The sequence below is a fragment of the Phaenicophaeus curvirostris genome, chromosome 5 (assembly GCF_032191515.1).
Source record: "Phaenicophaeus curvirostris isolate KB17595 chromosome 5, BPBGC_Pcur_1.0, whole genome shotgun sequence".
Classification (NCBI taxonomy): Eukaryota; Metazoa; Chordata; class Aves; order Cuculiformes; family Cuculidae; genus Phaenicophaeus; species Phaenicophaeus curvirostris.
In genome coordinates this window covers 40,513,315-40,540,014 of record NC_091396.1, presented here as the reverse complement: position 1 = coordinate 40,540,014, position 26,700 = coordinate 40,513,315, and the positions used below count along the sequence as shown (strand labels likewise).

Below are 26,700 nucleotides of genomic sequence, written 5' to 3'. Positions count from 1 at the left end.
GAGACCCTACATCCCCAAACAAATCCAGCAATTTTTCTGTGGTATATCCCCCCAGCTTTCTGCAGATGGGCAGCTTACGTAGCCTTTTGCACAAGGTGTTGGAATAGGCACTTGGGGATTTATCCTCCACTAATTCCCCCAAGCCCCTCTAAGTAATTTACTTGTGGTCTTCACAACTCAAAGCAAAGGCAGTTTTGTAATTCAGGAACATACATCATGAAAGCACACTGGGTGTATGCTCAGTACCTGAAAAGTTTCCATGAAGTCTTTGTTTATTAACACGAAGCAGTAACTTCTTTATTCTTTCCAAGCACCAGATATATTTTAATTTATATCGTTCCCTTTTCTCAAAAATTTAAGCTAATCAGTTCAGTCTTTTTTTATCCAAGAGTTACTATTGTCATATGCAGTGTCTTTTCTAATTCATTTCTACTCTAAGACAAACTGACCCAAACTGTAACCAGTATTCAAACTGTGTGCATGCCATCGAATTATATAATGGCATGATTTTTCCCCATATTGCTCACTCTCATAATTCTTTTAATCCTTTTCACTTGCCTGATAGCAAGTACTGAGAGCTGAAGTTTTCAGACAGCTGTCTATGATGATCTGAAAGCCTTCTTCCAAGTGACAACAGCTATACCATTATTCAGTCTGCTGAAAAGTCACTCAGTATCTGCCAATGTGATGTCTACAGCCAGGTTCCACCATCACTGTTGTGTCTACATTTCTGAATACATCCCACCTAATCACAGCAAGTCTGTCTCTCCCCAGTTTAAGACCCACCCCTCCAGTGAGCAGTCGACGTTTTCAGGAATCTCTCCAATACAATAGCTGAGACTATCATTCCCACATGACCTGGTGTACATCTTCTCAACCCTTTATGCTACCCAGACCACAGAAGACTACGGGAACCATCATCTTATTGATCCAGAACGGTAATTTCTGCATACACCTAGAATATGTAATCACAAAGCAAAGAATCCAAAAACAAAAAAAATCTACTAAGAGTCTAGCACTAGCACTAAATTTACTTATATAGAATACATTTAAAATTCTACATTTAATGTATTCTTATCTGTGCATATCAACACTGGCATATAAAGATCCATTACATTCACTTCACACCCTGAAAACCAGAATAAGAAAAATAAGTGTTTTACTGCTTCTTGCAATAAAATAGTTTATAGAATACTGACATGTTTGATAAAAAGTAATTAGTGTAAAAAAATAAGCAGTACTTTCAGAAAGACTCAAAAAAAGGAAGTTCTCATCCAATTTGAATTAACATTTCTATAATTTGCATTAATCAATTATTAAACAAGCTTGTAATCATTTTAGGATGTGTTATTCAATCACATATTTCATGGCCTGTTCATAAGAGAAGATTTCAATTAATATGATATGACAAACATGCCTAGGAAAAGGTAAGTGCGTTATTTACTCTATTAAAAATGGGTGACATCTGAAGTTCCTCTAATTTTCCAGGCACATTAGCTCTTTGTTCCTAGAGAAAGCTAGGGGAATAAGAGGAGCAGCAGAAGCACCATAAATACTCCGCAAATGATATTGACGCCTTAGTCCTATCTGCATTGTTAAGGAATTCTTTACATAATTCCCATGATGTTTCCTTTGAAGGGACACCTTAATTAGTAATACAGCTCAAGTGCACAACATGCGTTTATGAATATTTCAAAACATATTTGTTTACAGTTTTCAGTGATTCTCACACACTAATAAATAACGCACGTTCTCCTCCTCCATCCGTCTGCTTGTCAGTCTTCCATTAAGAAAATCAACCGATGCGTGTTTTTCCCTCTTCTCTCCAAGAGCCAACAATGCCTTTGGGCACTTGAACCAGTGCTTGAATAATCCTCAGAGCAAGAGGTTTGTTTCTTTATTTATTTCTTTCTGTCTGTCTTTCTAGTGGAATCTTATATTTTAATAGTCAATGCCTCTAATCCTCACGCCTTGCACTTCAGTACTTCAGCCTAGCTGCATCTTCTCAGTAACATACTCACAGGCGCAGGAAGTCATTTTTGGTTATATCCTCAGCCTTTCCCCACCCAAACTGAAGAAACCCACAGGTCAGGAGCTCGAGCTCCTATGCTCTTCTGCGAGATTCAATCAAGTTTGTCAACATCTTTCTTGCAGTATTTCAGATGAGGTCTAACAAGTGCAGATTAAAATGAATAATCACATCTGTTGCTGCAGCACCCACCCTTCTGTTGGGACAGCTCAATACAGAAGGGATTGTTAGCAGGATGCACTACTGACTCATGCTTAGCCTATTCACCACCACAACCCCCTTTTCAGCAGTACACCTACCCAGCCAGTCCAGTCTTCAACGTGTACCACTGCAGGGTTTCAGTCCTTGCAATTCTAGTTGCAGGACTTGGCATCTGTCCTTGCTGAATTCCATCAGGTTCCTGTTGTCCCACTCCTCCGACTTGTCTACATTCCCCTCAATAGAAGCCCTGGCCTTAAATACATTAACCACACCACCCACACTACCATTACTCAAATTTGACAAGGGTAGAAAATGTATTGTAGGTCTATTTAACTCTATTGTTACTGTATCGATCTAGAAGCAAAAGTAACAAAATCAAGAAGTATGTATTTTTTTACTAAACATATAGCTTCATGAACAATTGAGTCAGCTTAACCGATCATTATGACTGAAAACAATGGCCTAACTTCCCTTCTCATCAATCACTGTTTCTATCCTTCCCTTGCATTTAACTGCATAGTCCTGCTCCCTGCCTTGCACTTGTTTGGACACATATTTGACCCTTAACTCACCAGCTATAATACCAAACAGACGGACCTTATCCATTTTTGCTGATGTAGCTTTCGAATACAGTGAACTCCAATGATTCAGAGATGTCTGACAAGTGGCCAAAATGAACAGTGGCAGAACTATATAGAAGAAGAGCATCTTACTGGCCGTTATGCTGTTTCTTAGGAAACAATCCTCAGAATGCCAGGTCTCGTACACCAGGTTGATGGGAATGGCCACTCTTGCCCTGTACTGTTCTCCCTGTCCAACAAAACAGACTCCTAAAAACTCTAGCTCTCTCAAGCCCTTTGAATAAAAGGGAAGATAATCAGTCTTGAATTTCTGTATATTGTAGCCATTATGAATAAATTCCAATGATTTACCTACTTTTTCACTTCAACGAGTGCTGTTAACTTATTTTCTTTGCCTATTTCTACCCAATCCTCATTCTCTGGAGACAAACATTGCATTATCTATACTTTCAAGGTCAAAATCTGGCCCCATGGCAGATTCAGTGTAAAAGACTTGGGTATAACTTTGGTGAGAGGGAAATTCAAAGGCAGCCATTATTATTTTACTCAAATTACCTCCAACATTGGAAACTTAACAGCATTACAAAAAGGTATAAATATAAAAACCTGTAGTTATTATACATATGCTGAATACACAATTTTTAATTTCACTTCTAGCTCTTCACAGAGACCATGTGAAATACAATATGAGATGTTGCTGTCAAACCCATCTTCCTTCTTTATTCTATTCCTTGTCTCACATAAATTGAGTAACTAAACACTAAAATACACATTATTGTAATAAACTTCTCCTCGCTCAATTGTTTCATTAGAGTTAGTACTATATTAATGCTATCAGTTTTCTACAAAGTATAGGATCTAAAATTTCTAATTTGGTCAATAAACTATAAGGATATCAATATTCTATAACAATTTTTAAAATATATTTGAAAACCCAAAGGAAAATAACACTAAAATTCTATTGTTGTTTTTATTATTATTAGAGTTGAATACAGTCAAGAGCTAAATTTATTAAATAGCAAAGTGATAGTATTCATATTAATTTGATATCTCCTTCCTCGGTAAACACAATTAAATATAATTTATGCCAAATCCTCACCAATGGATAATGATACATTCAAAAAGTAGATCCAAAACATCCATTAAAATACTGCAATATTTAAAACTCCTCATATGCTAATACTACCAGTTAGTCACAGTAACTCTTGCCCCGATTATTGTAAGTTTAGGAAAGCTAAAAATAGTCAACAATAGTACATGTTGAATAGCACACAAAGATTACTTGAAATTAAATTGGTGGCATGTAGAAGAGCATAAAAACATTGCTAACAAGACACCTGAGCTACAAGCTTCCCAAAAACATGTAAACTTTCTAGACTTACAAAAATCAGACATTCAACAGATATTTTTACATGACCTTGCAATATTAAATTCTAATCATTTCAACATTTTGTTGAAGTTAAACATTAAGTTAGCCTTCAGAAATGTGCATTCCTCTCTCAAACAGATCCAGCAGAGTATTCGAACACTCTCCTTAATAGCTGCATGATAACTCTTACAATAACACAGAGTTCATGCTATTAACACAGTTAAACAGTTTAGCCTCAGAAATCATATAAATTCTGCTGCCTACATTTAGAACAAATGAGTTTACTAAAAAAAAGTAATAGCTTACATTGGACAGAGATTTTAAATATCAGCAGGTGGTTTTTTTCTAGCACATATTATCAAAGCACCACTACTTCTATAGAAAACTGCCCTCACAACTCACTTAAAAATCAAAACTAAATATACTTCTGTAAATCCAGTTTGCAGAAAAACAACACACACATTTAAAAGTATTTAGCCAAGCTTTCCTAATTCCTTACCCAGAAGTGACCCTGTTACTAAATTTACCTAGTAAAATTTTAAAAAAAATATATTTTAATAGTAAGTTCCAGCAAGAATAATTATTATTTGCAATCACTGCTTCGCGTTTATTAGTATCAGCAACCATACATGCTGCTGCTGAAATGGAGACTCTGACACATACTTACTGCTTATTAGGTTTAGATTTGCTGAAGCATTAACCGTCTCACTCCCTCAGTTGCTACTTCCAATATCATCTTAAAGAATCCAAAGAGATTCAATCCCTAGCTTACCGTAGTAAACCAGGAATCAGTTGACTCTATAAAGCTAAACCAGTTCAGAATTAAACTTCCTGGAAAATACCAAACTAAAGAGGAACACAGAAAACACCTGCATGTGTAGGCCCTGACTTAGGATCCCTTATCTCTACCATATTTCCCTTTGCCCTGACAGGATCCATACGGCCCTTCAAAAGAAAAGTCTGTTGATTTATAAAAGGCCTGAACATGTCAGCTCCTGAATTTACTTTAATTTTTCCAAATAGTCCCTCTTATACCCATGTACACGTGTGTTTTTGTGAGAATATTCCAGAACGGCATGGTAAACCAAAAAAACTGACAGTATTTTCTGCACACGCTCAATTTTTTAAAGTTTATGGTGGAAAAAAAAATCTTCAAAGACAGTTTCTGATATTATCTTCTCACCTAAGTGTCCCAAACAAAGCAGAGAAAACTGTTTTTCATACTGTGTGCTTTGTAGCCTCAGTCACAATTTAGATGATTGGGTACAAACACTGAGCACTGTCTCACACAATTTTGAGGCAGAGATAGGGAACATTAAAAACTATGATTAGCCCTTCGATTTGAGATTAAACATATCTTCACAAAAAACCCTGCAATTTAGCCACAATGAAAGTGACGTGTGGCAATTCAAAGGGAAGAAGCTGAACTCCAGGGAAGTACCTTAAAAAGAAAAGCTAAACACTGATGTCCTCTGTAAGAGAAATATACTGATTAGCTTCATTCAAGATTTGGAAAAGACTGCACTTCTAGATTAAAAAGATAATGAGAATAAACACTGGTATCAGTTTAGTTAGTACTGATAGCAGGCTGACTCGCTAAGAGACAGCTAAAGTATTGGATGACTCCCCAGAGCCACGCAGATTATACAAAGGCTTTCAAATGGTAACGGTACCATTCTGAACTCTGAGGTTCAACAAGGCCACATGCAAGGTCCTGCACCTGGGTCTGGGCAACCCCTGGTGTCAATACAGAGCTGCGGACTGCTGAGGTAGTAGGAGCCAACAAGGTTCCATGGAACACCTTAGAGGAAATAAGGGGTGTTCCACTTAGAAGGTGGTGACAGCCAACAGCCCAGATGAAGCACCTCTACGCAAGCCCACAAAGCTTGGACAACAAACAGGAGGAGTTGAAAGCTACCGTGCTGCTAGAAAGCTATGAACTGATTACCATTACTGAAACTTGGTAGGATTAGTCCCATGACAAGAGCGTGGCTACTGATGGCTATAGACTGTTCAGATCGGACAGACAAGAAAGGAGTGACTGAGGTGTTGCCCTCTACCTCAGGAAATGGATAGAGTGTGAAGAGCTGTCCCTGAAGAATAGCCATGAACAGGTTAAAACCTTGTAAGTGAGAATAAGAGACCAAGGAAACAAAGGGAACCTTGTGACTGGTGTCTGCTACAGGCTGCTTGACCAAGGGGAGCCTACTGATGAAGCCTTCTTCGTCCAGCTACAAGAAGGCTGCACGCTCACAAGCTTTTATCATACTGGTGGACTTCAACCACCCTGAAAAGTAGCACAGCAAGCTTTAGGCAATCCATGAAACTCCTACAGTGCGTCAAAGATAACATCTTAACACAAGTAACAGACACTCCTACCTGAGGGGATGCAATACCAGATCTGACGGTCACCAATACAAGTGAGCTCATCAAGATCAGAGGCAGCCTTGGCTGCAGTGAGTTCAAGGTACTGAGGGATACAGGACAGGTGAGGAGTATAGTCAGGATCCTGAATTTTAGGAAAGCAAACTTCCAGCTTTTCAAGGAGTTAGTCAGTAGGACCCCCCGGGAAACAGTCCTCAGGAACAAGGGAACAGAACAGAGCTGGCCAATATTGAAGGATGCTTTCCATAAACCACAAGAGTGCTCAGTTCCCAGAAGCAGGAAAATCAGGCAGGGAAAACCAGCGTGGCTGAGTTAAGACCTGCTGGAAAACCTGAAGAGCAAGAGGGAACTGCACAGGCAGTGCAAGCAGGGACAGGGAACCTGGGAAAAGTATAGGTACACTGCCTGGTTGTGTAGGAATGGGGTCAGGAAGGCCAAGGCACAGCTGGAGCTGAACTTGGCAAGGGATGCGAAGACTAACAAGAAGGGCTTCTACAGGTACATCAACTGGAAAAGGAAGGTTAAAAGCATACCCCCAGTGATGAACAAAAATGGTGACATTGTATCAACAGAGAAGAGAAGGCAGAGAGGAGAAGGCAGAGGTGCTCAACAACTTTTTTGCCTCAGTGTTCACCCACAACCACTCTCCTCACCCCTCCTGGGTCAATGGACAACAACACAGGGATCAGGGGGTAAAGCCCCTCCCACTTTAGGGGAGGATGAGGTTCGTGACCACCTGAGGAACCTGAACATACATAAGTCTAAGGGAACTGAAGAGATGCATCCCAGAGTCCTGAGGGAATGGCTGACGTGGTTGGCAAGACACTCTCAATGATATCTGAAAAGTCATAGCAGTCAGGGAAATCCCTGGTGACTGGAAGAAGGGCAATACTGTGCCTGCTTTTAAAAAGGGTAGAAAGGATTACCCTAGGAAATACCAGCCCATCAGCCTTAACCCTGTGCCTGGGAAGATCATGGAACAGATCCTCCTAGAAGCTTTGCTAAAGCACATGGAGGACAAGGAGATGATTAGAGGCAGCCAGCTTGGCTTCACCAAGGGCAAGTCCTGCCTGACCAACCTAGTGGCTTTCTATGATGGCGTGACCACATCAATGGACACAGGAAAAGCAATGGATGTCATGTATCTGGGCTTCTGTAAAGCCTTTGACATAGTCCCCCACATCACCCTTCCCTCTAAATTATAGGAATATAGATTTGATAGGCGGACTGTTTAGCGGATAAGAAATAGGTTATAGTCAGAAAGTAGTGGTCAGTGGCTCAATGGCCAGATGGAGATCTATTAAAAGCAGTGTCCCTCAGGGGTCTGTACTGGGAAGAGTGCTGTTTAATATTTTCATCAATTATATAAACGGCAAGATCAAGAGCACCCTCAGCAAGTTTGTAGATGACACCAAGCTGAGTGGTGCAGCTGTCGCATCAGAAGGACAGGATGCCATCTAGAAGGATCAAGCTGAAGAAGCAGGCCTGCATGAACCTCATGAGGAGGTTCAAAGCCAAGGGCAAGGTCCTACACCTGGGTTGAGGCGATCCATGGTTTCAATACAGGCTTGGGGGACAAGGTGATTGAGATGAGCCCTGCAGAGAAGGACTTGGGGGTGATGGCTGATAAGAAGCTTGACAAGAGCCAGCAGTGTACACTCACAGCCCAGAAGACCAACCGTATCCTGGGCTGCATCAAATAAAGCATGGCCAGCAGGCTGAGGGAAGTGATTCTGCCCCTCTATTCCTCTCTTGTGAGACCTCATCTGGAGTAATGTGTCCAGTTCTGGGATCCTTAACATAAGAAGGACATGGAGCTGTTAGAATGGGTCCAGAGGAGGGCTACAAGGACAATCAGAGGGCTGGAGCACCTTCCATATGAGGACAGGTCAAGAGAGTTGGGGTTGTTCAGCCTAGAGAAGAGAAGGCTCCAGGGAGACCTGATAGGGGCCTTCCAATACCTGAAGGGGGCCTACAAGAAAGCTGGGGAGGGACTGTTTACAAGGGCATGTAGTGACAGGATGAGACAGAATGGCTTTAAATTGGAGGTGGAGGGAAGATTTAGATTAGAAGTTAGAAAGAAATTCTTCATGAGGATGGTGAGACACTGGAACAGGTTGCCCAGGGAAGTTGTGGATGCCCCCTCCCTGGAAATGTTCAAGGCCAGGATGGATGGGGCCTTGAGCAGCCTGAACTAGTGAGAAGTGTCCCTGCCCACAGCAGGGGCGTTGGAATTGGATGATCTTTAAGGTCCCTTCCAATCCAAACCATTCTATGATTTTATGATGAGACTGAGAGCAGAGGAGGACTTGAGGGTACTGGTGAATGAAAGCTGGACAAGCCATCAGCGTGCGCTTGCATCCCAGTAAGCCAACTGTGTCCTGGGCTGCATCAAAAGAAGCGTGGCCAGCAGGTCAAGGGAGGCGATTCTGTCCCTCAACTCCACTCTGGTCTGAGCTCACCTCAACCACTGCTTCCAGCTCTGGAGCCACCAGCACAGGAAAGACATGGACCTGGTGAAGTAGGTCCAGAAGAGGGCCACCAAAATTATCAGAGGGATGGAACACCTCCCCTATGAGGAAAGGCTGACAGAGTTGGGGTTGTTAAGACTGGAAAAAGCTCCACTGAGACCTTATTGTGTCCTTTCAACACCTACAGGGGCCTTTTAAGATGCAGACGAACTTTTTAGCAGAGCCTGTTGTGACAGGACAAGGGGTAATGTTTTTAAACTAAAAAAGGGCAGATTTAGACTAGATAGAAGGAAGACATTTTTTATAGTGAGGGTGGTGAAAGACTTAATAGGTTGTCCAGAGATCATAGCAGTCTCATCCTGGAAACATTCAAGGCCAGGTTTGACAGGGCTCTGAGCAACCTGATCAAGTTGAACATGTCCCTGCTTGTTCAAGGGGAGTTAGACTGAATGACCTTTAAAGGTCCCTTTCAACCCAATGCATTCTATAACTCTATGACTCCAACCTGAAGCCAATAGATCCTGACTTGCCTTCTGCAGACTGATCATCTCCAAAACTCTGCCTGTGGAATTTTCTCTCAGACAGTCCTTAAGCCAGTGATGTCAGTCTCTCTCAGTACAGGATTAGAAAGCAATGCAAGTGAACATCCTCCTCTCCCAAAGGCAACAAATACATTCAGAAAACTGCTTGAAACTCAATTATCTACAGAATACTAACCCAATATAAAAATAACAAACACCAAAAATAAAAATCCCACAGTCAAGTATGGAAATTGAAAAGAACAATCAAAGCTACTTATGCATAATCTAGAGTAGAAGAAAGAAAATTTCAATACAGATCAAAAGTAGTAAAGACACAACCAAACCTTTAAGTGCTTAACAGAAACAGCAGGACAACTGTCTTTGCAGCCACAAAACATGCAAATGGCTCAATGTTTGTCCAGCTTACACATACAGCCAGAATTAAAATTCTTCAGCTTTGAGTAGCTACACAGCAGCAACTCAGGATGAATTAAAAGATACTCAACCAGTTAAAGGAAAAGAAGTATCTCCTGACTGACCATCTTTGAGACCCCCTCATATTTTGAGCGCATCAGCAGCTTAACTAAACACCTTATTCTTCCAAGACAAGTCACCAGAGCAGAATAAAAGTGTTAAACCGTCTGGGTGTTTTTGTTATTTGATGGTTATGGGGGGAAAAAAAAGACAATACGTCATGTTCCCACGCTATTATAAGCACAATCTCTCATCCCACAAGACTGAAAATCTTTTGGGAGAAATACTAAATTTTCTTTCGAAAAAAAAGTCAACAGGTATCAGACAACATTACTTTCAATCAAATACAATTTTCTTTATATCTGGGTTTATAATCTTACATTCTTACAAAGTTTAACATGCTCAGATTCAAGATAGTACTCCTAGATTCTAAGAGTAACTCTTCAAAAAAAAGTAATTTAACCTTTATTACTGGTGAACATCTGTTTTATATAGCTATACACAGTAGGTGCATGCAGCCGTTTTTAAAGAACACTAATTCAGACACTGACTCACCCATAAAGTTAGTTTGGTTTTTACTACATGAAAAGCAAACAAAATATATATTAACCTGCCCATACCACTCTACTACTCCTTGCCTTTCCTCTACATGAAAGGTGTTAAGTATTTCAGTATTTAGAATTTCATGTATTCATGTGTTTCAGTATTTAGAGAAGAAATGTTTCTGTTTATAACAAGTTAAAAAAACCGAAGTTTACCAACAAGACAAAGAAAACAAGGTGACTCATTAAACTACACTAAGTATCTGTTTTCTGCAATTGTAAAAAGTGAGTTTCAGTGCTTTTTAATACGTGAAGTAAAATACAGCAGCAACAGTGAGGCACATAAAACTGGAATGCCATTGGGTTAAAAGTTATTCGGCATTAGGAAAGTGATATAAGTACTCTAAATTACAGGAAACAAATGTAAAACTTCAAATGTTTGCCAAAACAAAAATGAAATATTTGTGTAAATAAAGACCAAATACCACCATGTAGTAAATATACAATTTAAAGAACATACTCTGCTTTTAAAATGTGCTTTTCTCATGATTGTTTATTTCTCAGGTAAAATACTAAAAATACTTTAAAACAGAAAAAGAGAGGCTTTATTCATTATACAAAGTGGGTAAAACTTTCCTCCAAAAGTTCTCCTATCTTACCTGTATCTTCAATGAATTGCACACATTTTTCAACAAACAGAGGTATTGGTTTCTCAGGTGTAACCAGATCCTGTAGAGGCATCCCAAAGTAATTACTTTCCCAGTTTCTACGGATTGGAGGAGTGAATGGCTTAGGTTTCTTTTTCGGCTACAACAAAACAGAGTTATTTAAGTAATATTCAAGTAATATTTAAACTAACTCATATTGCAATCATTCAGTTAAAATAAACTGATCACACATCTATCAGATATTAAAATTCCTCTATTGCAAACTGAATAAGCATAAATGTACTTTCAAAATGGCATACGTTAGATAGCAAACACTCAAATAACTTGTAACAGATTTGGTCATTTTTGTATCACATTAGGAGCAGGATGACCCAGTAACTGAAATACTATAGAAACAAAAATAAAAGCACTACATATAGAGTGCTATGACAAGTCTTTGCATGCTAACTTTCAGCACCACTCACAAAGGAATCTACGTAAATCACATTTGAACCACATGTCTATAGTTATTTTTATGGTAAGATGTGAAGTGCCATATTAAAAAAAAGAAAAAAAATTAAGTCTGTTCTGTATGCATCTCATGAAGATACTACATAACCTTTATATTGCAGCTGTGCTAGAAACATGATGCAGAATGTATAGCAATCAAATCTCAGAGTTAAGAGTTGCAGGCACTCCTCTTAAGCATGACTGCTTTCTTAGATACAGAGGATTTTAGCCAAAAGGAGGTTTGCATTCAGGTACATCCAATAAGACAATGAGTTTCATATGGACTTGTCTCTGTTGTTTAGATTTATTTTTTTTTCCTTTAGAGGGATGTTTATCAGATCAACTGATATATCACCTTTGGACGACGACAAGAATTACTATTGTACCAGGTACCTTGTTTCACCTCTGAATACCGATGAAAATATTCAAAGATGGCCGTACAAAGTGGTCAATCAACTGTCTGTACAGTGGAAACTGAATATGGAAACTGAATGGATATAACCATTAAAATCTAGTGTTTTACCTTTACATTTATATGCAGTAAGAAGTTGGTTAAAAGCAATTACATTTTAATATAAAAGCTCTTTGGTTAACACCTAACAGTACAAAATAAAAAGAAAAAGCACAACAGCCAGATTTAAATTTAATAACAAGGTTTCTAGAACTTTATATAGTAAGATTACACTTCAATTAACTACTAAGACAAAACAGGTTTCATTTCTATATGAGAACTTCTAGACTTTTGTACCATCAAAGTTACATAATCAGTCATTACAGACTCCCTAGAACTTCAAATCAGCAAGGTACATATTCATGATTGACTTGCGCACTGAGAATTAATGTGCTGAAGTTGAACTCTATGGGGGAAAGCGGAAACTACAGCCTAAATAATAATTCCGTAACCATCGCCCTACAGCATCTATGGGCCTTGTCCAACACTTGAAAAAAAAAAAATTCTATTAATCAACGCCTTTCAATAACCTAACTGAAGAAGTAAGACTTTTTATGTGGAATATCTCTATGTAAGATAGTGTGTTCTTGAAATCAGCAGCAGAGTACCTGTGACTGACCACAGGAACACAAAGCTAACAAAAAATTAGGCTTATCTTTCAAATCTGGGACTTCTAGAAGAGGTTCAGCACTTATAATTTCAAAGGAAGGAAAATTTACTAGAGAGGTCTTCAAAACATTAGAAAGAAATTGCTCTCCAGGATTTCATTTCTCCCCAGGTTTTACATTAACAGGAAATTTAGTAAAAATTCAGGGAAAAAAGTTTAGGACAAAACTTAAGGATAAGCTTCCATGACTAAAGCAGAAAATACCCAAAAGCATTTTTTTTCTGTCAACTCTTTGCATGACTTTTAGTCATCTGTGACAGTCCTCTGCTTCAAAGTCCCCAGCACTCAACCTACTTCACTGGCCATTTGCTTTTAGTTACAAAATTGTATTTATTTTGGCAACAACCGGTACAGATGAGTGATCTTTGTCAAATCGTTGAATGACAGATCATTTTAGAGATATGTATATTAATTCAAAGAAGTTTTTTTCCCCCTCGAGGTGTTCAGTGCACATCCTCACTACCTTAGAACAAATGCAGAAACATTCAGACTGTGCATTTCAGACCCAGCAGATGAACTGTCTACCTGAAAAAAGCAGTTTAATCTCCAAATTGGAAAGTGAGAATTTGCCTAAAGAATTTAAGGAAGAAGAATAAAAGAATAAAGAAAAAAAAACCAACCTGAAGTCCTTTTCAAACTGATCTAAAGTAGAATAGACAACATGGTGATTGCAGCGCATAAGCATAAAATTAGGATTTCACAAGGCAAGGTTACAATAATAATTTTATCAGCTATCTTCCATTATGTATTTTGTTTACCTCCTGTCCAGTATTTATTAAGATAGCTCTCTTCATTTCCCTTTGTTTTGGGGAAGTGGGTGGATACTCTCGAATGACAGCACGAATCAAATCTTCCTGTACATTAGACTACACAATCTTCTCTCACACACAAAAAAAATCCACCTATTAACAACCAAACTTTAAGGTATAAAAAACCTCCATCAAGTTATTTCCTGATCTGAGACTTCCATAATTTCCTAAGCTGCATGTCTAGACTTCTTAAGAGGAGAACTTGTTCTGAATATAAAGGCACATCACTATGCAAGACCTGGTCTTTGTCAAAAGATCAACTGACTTCAGGAAAAAAAAATACAGGCCTTATTTCTGACAAAAATAAGCTTCAGTGAAAGCTTTTTTTAAATTCCTGTTCTCACTGTGAGAAAATAGCAGCTTTTCTGATAAATCAGGACCTTTCAAATCTGCTAGCCAAGACAATGACTATCAAATTTTTCTGTGTAAAATTACTTTTTAAAAGTTCTCAAATGAACCAATACTTAAATAAAAACACTGTTAAACATTAAATTATTCATTTAGTTAACCAGCACCTGAAAAAGTTTAGTAAATTCCTGGGTTTTGGCAGAGATTATGATTTTGCCACAAGTATTTTCAGTCTAATAGTTCTGCTCAAAAGACCTACCTCACAGCATACAGCAAGCACTAATGTAGGGAAAAAGACAAATTGGTATGCTGCTTCTACATGATAGTAAAAAAGGACTAATAAGCACCAAGTTTAGAGAAGACAAGAACCAGGACAACAGTTTTGTTAGTTAATCCTAGCAAAAAGCTTATTGTTTCACACACCTGTTTCATGTTAGTAATTAAAACACAAGCCCAACACCATAAAATGGAAATCTTAGTTTTCATATACATCTGGGTTGGGTTTTTTTCAAGAACTGATTGCTGCTCTGATGTGGAGTTTTCCACCATCAGTTTCAACACGTGCTTCTTGCTGAAGATAACTTCTCTTCATACCATCACAGAGGTTAATGCAAACCTCCAGCTGATCCTTTATATATATTTTTTGACCCTGAGAATCCCAAAGGTGCCTTGTGTTGCTGATACCAAAAGCATCTACCTGCTATATTGCTTTAATCACGGTAGTTAATCACTGAAATGTGTGTTGCAAAAGATTAGCTGAAGGCCTGCTAATAACAGACAAGGTAAACACGAAAATATGTATCCTAGCATAGCACAGCATCCAACTCTTGACTTCAAAACAAGAAATACTACTATAAAAAGAATAAACCCACAAAAAAATAGATTTAAACTATACTCAAGGTTAACCCTCTTGACTGTAGGTACCATGGAACCAGCTAAGAAGCACTCATCTACTGAGAAACTAGGCTGAGACTTCAGTTAGCTGTGAGTTTTGACAGTACAGTGCACATAAATACATCTTTTTAAAATTATCTTGGAAAACTGAAAAACTGCCCAAACCTATCCATGAAACCCCTTTATGGATGAGTTGCTTACTCTAGCAAGTTCCCTCTGTTCAAGAGGGGCTTCCCCTTCATTTTGTCCTTTCACTTCCATGCCACCAGAACTACTAAAGTGGAAATACAGTCACTTCTCTACCTCCCATACACTTCACTACTACTTTTAATACAATTTTCTGCTTACTTCATTTGCAGCCTGCGCTAGGGTCACAGAGGGCAAAGTCAGTATTTTCAGAACTATTAAAATACTTCATAAAGAGCAGGTACCATGAAGAGTATTCATTTTATAGACTTAACGAAGTATTTGCTATCTCTAATTCATAGCTAGTTCATCGGAAACTATACGACATATGAATAATGCAGATGATGGTCCCTAACAGGCTCTCTTTTTCTTCCTCTCATCCCTTCTGCCATTTCTAGAGTTCCAGCTTGTTACACTAAGCTTTAAACTACAGAGGCTCAAGAAGGCATATGGCTCCATATACTAATTTTAAGAATGCTAAATTTGAAAAGATGAAAACTTAAAGTACAGATTTTCATACCTTCTATAGTCCTTAGAAGAGGGAGAAAAAAAAAAAAAATCCCTGCACATTCCAGTCTAAAGTAGACAGTTCTTTGCTAAGTCAAACATTGAATTTACACAAGAACAGCTGAACAAAAACACAAGCTGATCTCCAACTTAGCACGTTTTCCACAGTCTTATTAAAACTGAGATTAACACACATGGGCTATACAGTTCCTGACACTATTTCAGTAACAGTTTCAACAAAAATTTCATATAGTTTTGAAATTATAATGAGAGCAAACAAGTTTAAACATAGAAACACAGATGTCAAACCTGTACTAATATCATGTTCCAAAACAAGTCAGAGTAAGATATGTGAGAATTCATCTGGGTGCTAGTGTTTTTCTCTTGATGAAATACTAGGACAAGTTTTTAGATTAATTTAAATTACAATCATCTTGGCATAAAGGAAAATGGAAAGAACATAATTCACAGTCATCTTTGGAAACAACAAATGTCATCTGCAAACAAGGTTACAAGGTGCAATGCTTTAAAGCTCTATTTTTCAGATTTAATTTAACAGCACAGCTGGAAACTCCAGCCACCAGAAAAAAAAAAATCAGACCTCAAATAAAAAAACCCCTATTGATTATTCATCGAAGAACAAAAACAGTGAAACTTTTCCAGATTTAATAATGTCAAAGGATTACCACTGGTCAGTTAATTTACTATATTGTTCACAGGATCCCTATAGGTAGGATTTGTTTTCAGAACTACTTCAAATAATTTCTTCCATACAAAAATCTGAAAGACACTCATATTAATCTTACTCCTCCTTTTAGAAATGCATTAACAAAATAACTCCTCTGTAACAAGGCAAGAAAGCCTGCAGAAGTCATTTTAAGATGAGGCTCTGTCTTTCCCTTTGAAGAAATGTATTCAGGATATTTGCTGTTCTTGATGGGCTGGTGAGGATAAAAACTAAAAGAATTATACTTTATAAAAGGGGAAGAAGTACAGCCTAAATTAGACAGTCAATATATCTCAAAGTGTTCAGAAGAACGAGAGCTCTAAATGAGATGGGTAAATCTTTAATACTCATCAATTCCATAGTAAAGATAAATAATGGTATTAACCATAACTCTATGGAGTAGCTACAAATTCCCAGATCAGGTAGGCTTCCTGCTGTACAGGGAATAACTAAGTTAAGATATGAGTCAAAACCCCCTTGCAATTATTTAATGTAGTAATAATAATAATAGATAAACCAATAATAATTCATAAATAATTTTTATAATATTTCCATCAAGTTTGTTTACACATAAGAACTTGGTGAGAACAATGAAATGCCATGGAGCATTGTGGTTTGGGCCTCATATCAACGCATAAACTGCATGACACTTGCAGCTTTAGTGTTATAATCCACACACAAAGAGGTTCGTCCTATCTGAAATGTAAGAAACCTTCCTCCAGGAAGATCCTTATCCTCCAGGAATGTTCACTGCCCTTTCACGTCCTGAAGTCTTCTGCATTTTCTCTCTGTTGCCCCACAACTCATTAAGTTAAACTAAAGATAAAATTAATTTATTATATGTCCTGCAAGTCTGCTACTTTTAAAAAGACTGGTGTGTACCAATATGCAATAATGTTCTATACTTACCTTAGCATTATAGTGTTCAAGATTCTAACTGACATAAACATCTACTTGCAATTCCCACTTGCATTTGTGAAAGATAGTGAGATGACTGAGCACACATCTCAGCTGGAGAAGTCTAACTTGGCAAAGCGAAAACAGCTGAGGGCAAGTTGCCTATGAACATCATACTCTGTGCTTAGTTCCTCCACATTTGTTGACATTGGTAAGGAAACAAATTACCAAACACAGAAAGCATGTTGATATAGGGGAGAATTCACTCTGGAAAATGCATTTAATCTGAGAAGTACTTTGCATAAAAACAGCAGAAAGTACTAGGCGCTTTCTCTAAAGGGAAACTTTCACAGAACATGTTCACGAGGAACGGTGGGGGAGAAAAAAGCACATTACAGCTTAACAAATACTGGCACACAACATACGCTTGAAAGCTTTCAAGCGCAGTATGCACACAACTCCTCACCAACTTGGCTAAAAAAGTTCTGTGACTCTGAAGCCAGCCTGCTTTCTTTTTCCTCCTTCTCTCCACTTTTCTTCATATACTTCCCTACCAGAAAAAACAGGAGACGTAAGGCCATACAAGAATTTTTTCAGAACATTTAGAAATATGGCAGTAACAGAGAATATGATAAAGGTAGATAGGTGTATCGTAAGTTGCTACACTTATACAACCTTCTCCATTTAAAACTTGTGTTCTTTTCTAGAGGCAAAGAAACTACAGCAATCAGTTGGTTTTAGCAATCTGGAGTAAGGCATTTGATGGTGGCATATAGGAAATTACTGTGACCACTGGAGTAACAGAAACGGTATGATACTTGACAACAAAATGAACAAAGTCACAGACTAACAGAAAAATCATGCACTGGAATGTCCATGTACTATAACCTGTACTATGCAGTAAGAATGTGCATGTAATATAATATACACGTACTATGTGTACGTTCTATGATGTGCATGCAGTATAAAACACCTGTGCCATATGGCAAGACATCATTAGCTGGAAATTACCAAGGACAAGAATAGGCCAAAGTTCCTAAACTGACAACTACAGCTGAGAAAAAGTTGGATGCAATAACACAATTGGGTCAGGTAGCAGTTTCTAGTACAGATCAACAAATATTGCGATTATATGATGCACTACTATGGCGTTCTTAGCAGTATTACACACAGTTTCAGTCATTCTCATTCAAAAGCATCAGTTCAGAGGCAATTACAAAACATTTTTTAATCTTCTAAATCTCAGTTCCACAAGCAGCCACATTCTGTTCACCCGTTCAGAGGTGACAGACATCACAAAAGGAAAAAGCATTTCAGGAGAAAGGTTACTGCAAGGAAAGGTGAAAACTGAAAACTGCAAGAAGATTCCTCACCGATACAGAGGAAATAGAAGTTCTGGGGGAGTTTTACAGAACAGTGATAATGAAGGGATAGAAGTTTTCAGAGGAATTACTTCTATGATAATTGAAAACAGAGCTCAAGGATGGTTACTCCAGTTGACTACCACTATATAGGAACAAGAACTGAGAACACAAATATGATGTTATGGACAACAATGGGCAAATAATTCAGATCAAAGCACACTTACTTAACTTTTCTGAGTTTTAAACTGTTTAATTTTCTTTTGTATAAGCAATGTCAGAGAACCTTGTGAGTAACATTACCTGCTCACCACAGATCTGCCATTGCTATGCTTTCCACAGTAAAACATTTCAATCTAAATTTCAGAATAGCAACTCTGCATCCATTCCCTGCCTCCCCACATGTGAGGGCCTATACACTTACATGATTTCATCTTGTGAATTGGCAGGCTGGAGTCTAAAGGCATCACGACAGAATGAAAATCCTTCAAACAAGGTCATGTCTCTTTATTGAAACATATTACCTTTAAATGTTTTCTTATTCTGGACCTGCCTTTAAAACCATTTCCAGAACCTCGAAGAGGAAAGTAAATACCACTTTAAGAAACCTCTGTTATGTTTAACTTCAAAGGAATTGTCACAAATGGCGGAAGAGACAAAGCCAATTACAAAAAAACCAAACCAAACCGATGCCCCCAAAACATTTTAAAAAAGTTCTAAATGTCAAAACCTCCATAGGCAAATGCTATCCCTGGATAAAACCTGCTTTGCGTAACTGAAAACTGAAGTGTAAGAAACACAAGTGACATGCACAGGAGCTTTCTGCAAAACCATGCAATATCTAGAAATACCACATCTCAAGCTCCTCAAACCAGCAAAGATGAAAGGAATATCAAGAATGTTAAATCCTATTTGGGCTTTAAAAAGCAACAGCATACCTCAGAGCCGATTTATTTTTCTAAAATAAAGAAAGAATTAAATTTTTTAAAAAAGATCAAGTTGCAGTCTTTGAAAGAAAATGAGAAACTCAGACCTCAAAGGCTGAGGTTTAGAAAACAAACTCATTTTGTTCATAAAGTTTCTGTATTTCAGAATCATTGTAATTATAGCAAAAATAGTTACATGTGTCTTATAATCCCTTTACATACAGCTGAACAATTTAGAAAAAGTATCCAAGAGTGCTTTAAAAAATATTCAAAAATACTACAAAAGTTTTATGTATCCCTTTCCCATTCAAGGGGTCAAAACTGTCAAAAAAACCCAGAGCAAGTACTCCGCAAATAGCGGAACACTAATATCCCTCACATGGTCTAATTTACATTTAACAAGGAAGGTATCATTTGAATTATTTTTGAGCTTACGTAATTAAAGACTGATAGCTGCTCACCTACAACAATACAGGAAAACAGAGTAAATAAGTTCTAAAACTAACAAAACTCCATCTCTCGCAAAAAAAACATAAAAACATCAAAAAAAAACAAACAAACAAAAAACCAAAACCACAAAAAACAGACCAGTTAATAAAACCGAAAAGAGTATAGTACAAACTAGAATGGCTCATCACATGAATTAGAACTACTCTCACTTCAACATAATGCATGTCAACACACATAGAGGTTACTACTTATCAAAGCACTAGGCACTCAACACTCTTAGAAATTTGGAATGATTGCAAACATTTTAGCTACGAATTTGTACTTGCTTCCTCCACCATTACAATAACTTTTACATCTTCTACTACAAGTTTTCTCTGACTAGTTTAAAAGCATCAGCCCTGGACCACAACTTCCAAGTGAAAAAAAAACCAAACCAAACAAACAAAAAAAAAAAACCAACACATTGATGGTATTTTTAAGAAAATTTGAAACAATTTCTGCACTCTTCCAGGGTCTTAACCACTACAAAAATGTAGAACAGCCCAGAACTTTCCAACTCAGGCTGCCTCTCAACAGCCAAAGCCAAAATAGTCTCTGGTAAAGATGGGGGGTAAGGGGCAGTTCCTGACACAATGCCAGGAACAGAAGAACCCACAGTTTAAATATAAATATCCAACTTGGATGAACTTTCTGTCAGCTCAACACAGCTAAGACAGTAACAGGATCATGAATACTATACCTCAATTTCTATGTAGCAAGATTATTTCAGTCAAAAGTACATAAATTACTGTTTTTAAAATCAAATATAAGCTTCCCAAAAAGAATACTTGGGCGCATTTTTAACCGTATGATTTTACGCCCACAAGACATCATTACCTATGCTTATGAGTAAGCCGTAAAAAAATGTAGTGCCCTTTAAATCAGTCATATGTAATTCAAATCACAGCTGCATACTAGGAAGTGCAATTCAGAATTTAAACCATTAGTAAAATCTAACTATAGTCTACTTGAACAAAACCGATTTCTAAATGCTATTCAAGTACTACCAGATTTAAGCTAAAAAGGACATTTTTAAAATGCTACAAAAGGCAATATTAAAAAGGTCGACCTATTTTGAGACAAGAATAAAATATCTAACCAACTGGGAACAGTCCTGATTTAATGTCAAACAAAACCTACATGCATGACAATGATTGCTAGCCTAAAATTAAATTTTAAACTACAAAGAGTATACACCCAGTACCTGTACCTCTACCACAACACTACTTTAATATAATAATTTTTTTAAGTCAAAAAATAAGTAACTATTGAACATAAAAGATCAAAATAAAACACTGACATTTTTCATGCTGAGCGTCACATTATTGTTTAGAAATCCAAATTGGGCAGGCATTTTGTTCCCTTTATTTTGTTTGAATGGAGAATTGCACAGGTAGCATAACTTTCAACTCGATTGCCCACACTTGGAAAACACAGCAGTCAGTAAAACCACTAAACAAACTTTCCTTCTTGTGCTCTTCTCTTGGAGTTCCAGGTAGACAACTGAGAATTAAAAAAGAAACCACCCCTTTCATTCACCAGCCCTGATGGACTGAAAGAACCAGTTCTACCTAAAGAACTCATAAAGCAGGTTTTTGGTGGTTTAAGAAAGATGTTATGATTAACATAGAATACACTTGACCAAATTCTGCCATCACTTACTCATGTGGAAGGGAGACTGCACAGGTACATGCAGAAGTGAAAAGAACACTGAACAGCTAATCAGGGAGACAAAGCACCTCATTTCCCCCAGGTTTGCTAGTTCCAAGCAAGTTGAGTAGAAACTTGGACATAAATCAAACAATGTTACACCAAAATGTTAAAGCATCTGCCCGAAAACAGGATGCAACTCTTGCATATTTTGACTTTTCCCTTCTTACAATGTGCCAGAATTAAAGAAAAAAAAAAATTTAAAAAAAATTTTAAAAAATATTTAAATCAATACACTTACCTTCTTATCTTCTTTAACTTTGTGAGGCTTCTTTTTCATTTTTTTTTCATCCAATTCTTGGTCTGATGTAATAGCAGGGTTATCTATGCCACCTTTCCATGTTTCAACAGGTGAAAGAAGTGGGTCTTCTTCACTTCCACGATGTCTTCCTTTTCTTTTAGTCTTAGAGGTGGTGAAAGCCTCATCATCACTTGCATCCGAATGCGTTCTCCTATAGTAGGACTTAGCCTTGCTAAACAGAGTCTTAGACTTATATTTGTATTTTGAAGGCCGCCTTTCCCCATGACTTTTGGATATTCTATCAGAAAACCCATTTTCTTCCTCACTGTGTGTATTTATTACAATTGAGTTTCGAACTTTAATAATTCGATTCTGACTATCATCTGGAACCACGTAGATATCATCTGCAAAGCCTTTATGTTTGAAAATAGTGTCAATAGGTTCAGCATAGTTGTCAGATTGGTCTACATCTTCTGGTGGTGCCACAGGCACTCGAGAAGGTTGTTTCCTGGGGTTTTTGCCAATACCTGCCTCAATGGTTTTCAGGAGGTTAGGATCCAGTTTTTTCACATTTGTTTTTGGAACAAGTGGTTTCGGTTTTATTGGAGGAGGCACTTTATGGTTGCGTTCATGGTCATGACAATTGAGGGGCGTACTGTGAACAGGATACTCGTTTCCTTCCAAATCCAGTCGGTATTTTGAACGGTCACTCGGCGCTGGGAGTAACCTTACATCATCACCAATTGGACTGTAAGGTGGTGGTCCTTCAGTGTCATCCTCTGAGTCTAGATAATTATAGTCAAGAGAACCTCCTCTGGGAGACCTTGGAAAAACATCTTCCCTTGTATGCGTTGTTTCCCTGGTACTGTCTGACATATAAGAACTTTCAATCATGTTTTTCTTCTCCAATACATCACTGAAGAACAACGTGAAGACCTCAGTTTGACGATGATATTGAGATAATGAATATAAAGCTGTAAACTTAGCAGTAATCTCTGTTGCTATGTGTTCTCCTTCAGTCATGAGTTCCTTGATTGCTTCATTCTCAAAGAAGTCTGCCTGGCTATCAGTAACAGCCACTAGCTGGACAGGAATTGTATCCTGAACTTCAGAAAGAAATGCCCGAAGCATTCCCATGGATGCCTTCCGCTTCGCAGAATAGACTAGTATATATCCGTGAACAAGTTCATCTTTCCTTACACCAATAGAAGAATGATATGACAATATAGTTATCTGTATTCGACGTCTCTTTTCACCTATTATTTTATCAAGCATCAAAGAATTATTCTGGCCAGCCTGAGCAGCACTACAGGAGTGAGAGTCAAGGAAGGGTGAAAGAATAAGATCCACACTAAAAGGATCACCACACATGGCACACATGACAATTCTTAAGTCAGCTTCTGACAGATCTTTAATGATGGGAACTGGACTTACAACATCAAAATTGTGTTTAACTGCTTCCAGCACTCCCCTGAGAGCTTGTTTTATTTGTGTCTCATTAAATTTGCGTGGATATGTACCAGCAGGCACATCTACAAAAGGGCATTGTAATTTGTTGGCCAATTGCTGCCCCTGATGTCTTAGAATAGGTAGATTCTTGCCAACACTGTCCCTATGGTTAGCCAATATTAACGTAAATGGAAGATTAGCCATATACTTATCTCTCCTTATCTGAGATGCTTCAGCCCGTATTTTTGCAATGCACTCCCCAATAAAATTCAGTGATTCAATAGAGTTAAACACACAGAAACAACCATGTGGTTTGAAGGCTGAGGTCCACAACTGAGTCAACAGGTACGGGGATTTTGCATCAACTGGCCTAAGATCTAGTTCATATATTTTTCCATCTAATGCGTATTCATCATCAGTGGATTGTGTCCGAATTTCATTTGCCAATTCTTGTGCAAGGCCATCTTTGCCCAAAATGAAAAGGTTGACTTTATCAATGTTGGCACTGTCATGGTATAAATTTGAGCGGCCATGGTCTAGTTGGAGAAGACTGCTGGCAAGTAACTGTTCTACTTTAATGTCTGTGCAATTTTGGCCACTTAGGCAAGTTTCTTTAGTTGGGTGATAAACAAATCCTATGTGTTTAAGCAGAAGAGATTCTCTATCAGGTGCAAGTTTCTGTAAAGCTTTGTATCTAGGTTCTTCACTCAGAACTGCATGAATTTCACTCATTTTATCCGAACTTGGTGTCGCATTAAGATCCAGGTCATAAAACAGCTCTGAATGTTCAAAAAGCATTTCCTGAAACTCCTCTTTGGCTTTTTCAACTATCTCCCTCTGATGCCTACCATACACTTCCTTACTATCTGCATCAGTGATATATTTGAATGCTTCATCCTCCACTACAAAACATATAACTTCTTCCCATGGCTGCCCAGGCGAAATGAACTGGATTTTCTCAAGAGTTTTTTTGAATTTCTCCTTCATTTCAACCCTCCTTTTTTCAGATATAAGATGCTGCACATGATTTTGATAAACTTTCTCTGCCTCTGGTGTAGTGAGAAGGTCAAATGGAATCCTTCTGTCATTCACCTTATCTATATGGTCAGTTTCATCCCAGGGTGTTTTTTCAAGCACCACAAAACAAGAATGGAAGTCAGGCCTTTTCTCCATTAACTTCAAGGCTTCTGACCAGCTCAAGTGTTCAATCTCATCAAGACTTGACAGAAGAGTATTAAGAGCTCTCGGCAATGCATTAATGTATTCTTCTTTTCTTTTTCTAATATGTTCCTGTTTAAGCTGCTCTATGTGCTTTGAAAATGTATTTTTGGCCTTTTTTGTACCTTCCAAGTTTATGTACTCTTCATAATCAGGGTGGTTTTTCAGTTTATTACTAACAGTTTTCCAAGTTGCATGATAGTCTCTCACAGTTTGCACAAGTTTTTCGAACTTATCTGTTGCTGTAACAACCAACTGTCTTTGACTTTTATAGGCATCCAGATAGGGGATTATTTTAGGTTTACCACGAGTTTTATCCATCATTTGTACCAGTGCAGTAAAACATGTTTCAACATTGACATTGAATCTTGCTGACGTTTCTACTACCACAAGGTTCTTCTTATTTGAAGCAAAGGCCTGGACCTCTCGCAGATAATGATCCACACATTCATCACATTTCGTTGCTGCTATTATTATGGGTTTCTTAGATTTTGAAAGCTGGATATAGAGATTATTCACAAATTTAAGTTGATCATCAAATTTCCTATTACATCCTTGGCTTACATCAATGCACAATAAAAACCCATCTATGCTTAATTTCCCTTCAGGCATTTGTTTTTGCTCAAAGTCTTGCTCCAAGCCAAGCTGATCTGTGCAAATGTACATTAGTTTTTCTGCTGACTGCAGTTTGGAGGCAGCTGCACGTTTTATATATGGTTGTAAATTCGTACTCCGATGAGGCAGGAAAGTCTGATCATCAATGAATTCAGTCTGTTCAATTACATGAATTCTGCACTCAATTCCATCCTCACCACTTTGTGTTATGTCACCCCAGTACAAAAAGTGATCATTGTTAACAACTCTTCCTCCAAAGTCAATTGTGCTAAGCACAGAGGTATGCTCAGGATAATATTCATCTGCTTTTGAACGAATAAATCTATTGCACAAGCACGACTTTCCAACTCCACAATTACCTTTATCCTTTTCAGTTCCAGACAGTCCAACAACACTAACAGTATAAGATGGGGGACGTGGCTCTTTGTTTTTTGCCATCATAACTTTCCTCTCATCCTTTTGCAATTGTCAAGGTAACTGTATGTGGTTTTCATTCTGGAAAGGTTCCCATAAATTAAGTTGTATGTCCAGGCTTCCAGGAATAGCTTTCATTTGTTCCTGCTTCAGCTTGTCATTGAGAGAACCTCAGATAGCCAAGATGAGGATCACCTTCCTAAAAAAAAAAAAGGAGGAGAAAAAAATTAAAGATCGCACGTATTTCTTCCTTATATTTATGAGAATAAGAGATTTTTAGAAGCACTTTTGCTTGTTCACACTGAAATTGTCTATGCATATGAAAATTTGACAACTACTTTAATGAGTATCCTTGTATAAACTCATAATTCATTCATGTTAATGCTATTTATTTCACAAATTTAAAAACAAACGGTATTCAGGTAGAGCTTAATAATAGTTCATGACCTATTTTGATAGGTGATCAGCATATTTCTAAGTTAAAAAAGAATAAGAAATACCACACCCCAAACTCCAAGTAACTGTTTTCCTTCACAACTTATGGGCGCTGGGAACTAGAAAGCATTTTTCACTGTAATAAATACAACACAAAAACTCTAAAGCCAATCCAATGCTCATATATACATCTATTCACACTCAAACTTCAACACTTACCTACATGAATAACGCTACTTTTGTATGCATTTGGGCTGTCAGTGTTCAGCTGCAGTAAAGAAACTTTCAAAATAAGAAGTAAACCCAGGAAGTTGGCAATGTGGCTCAGCCATTACTTATCTGCAGAAGTAAACGATTTTATTTGTATGCTGCCAGCAAGCTACTTTCAAGAAATTTCTAACCAGAACTCTACAGAAAAATACAAATATCATCATACAGATAGTAGGTACGCAAGGAAAGACTTTTGACTGTCTGAGATTTTAAGACTACAATGTAGTATCACTCCTCCTGTCCCTTAGAAAAATACAAAAAAGTTTAATAACTGTAAACAAAAATTATTGTATCTATATTCATGCTTCCGAAGAATTCATACAATGTTCTAGTGTCTTTATTGAAGCTGCTTTCAA

At 37.7% G+C, this 26,700-nt stretch overlaps 1 protein-coding gene across 2 annotated transcripts in view; it reads right to left on the bottom strand.

Moving 5' to 3' along the window:
* ARHGAP5 (Rho GTPase activating protein 5) overlaps positions 1-26,700 on the bottom strand; it is a 49,767-nt gene that overhangs the window by 12,917 nt on the left and 10,150 nt on the right. For both annotated transcript variants that reach the window (XM_069858429.1, XM_069858430.1), the window contains 2 exons: positions 21,944-25,838; positions 11,233-11,380 (listed from right to left, as the gene is read on the bottom strand). In XM_069858429.1, the coding sequence (XP_069714530.1) occupies positions 11,233-11,380; positions 21,944-25,666 (3,871 nt within the window). In that variant the 5' untranslated portion in view covers positions 25,667-25,838. The remainder of the gene's footprint in view (positions 1-11,232; positions 11,381-21,943; positions 25,839-26,700) is intronic.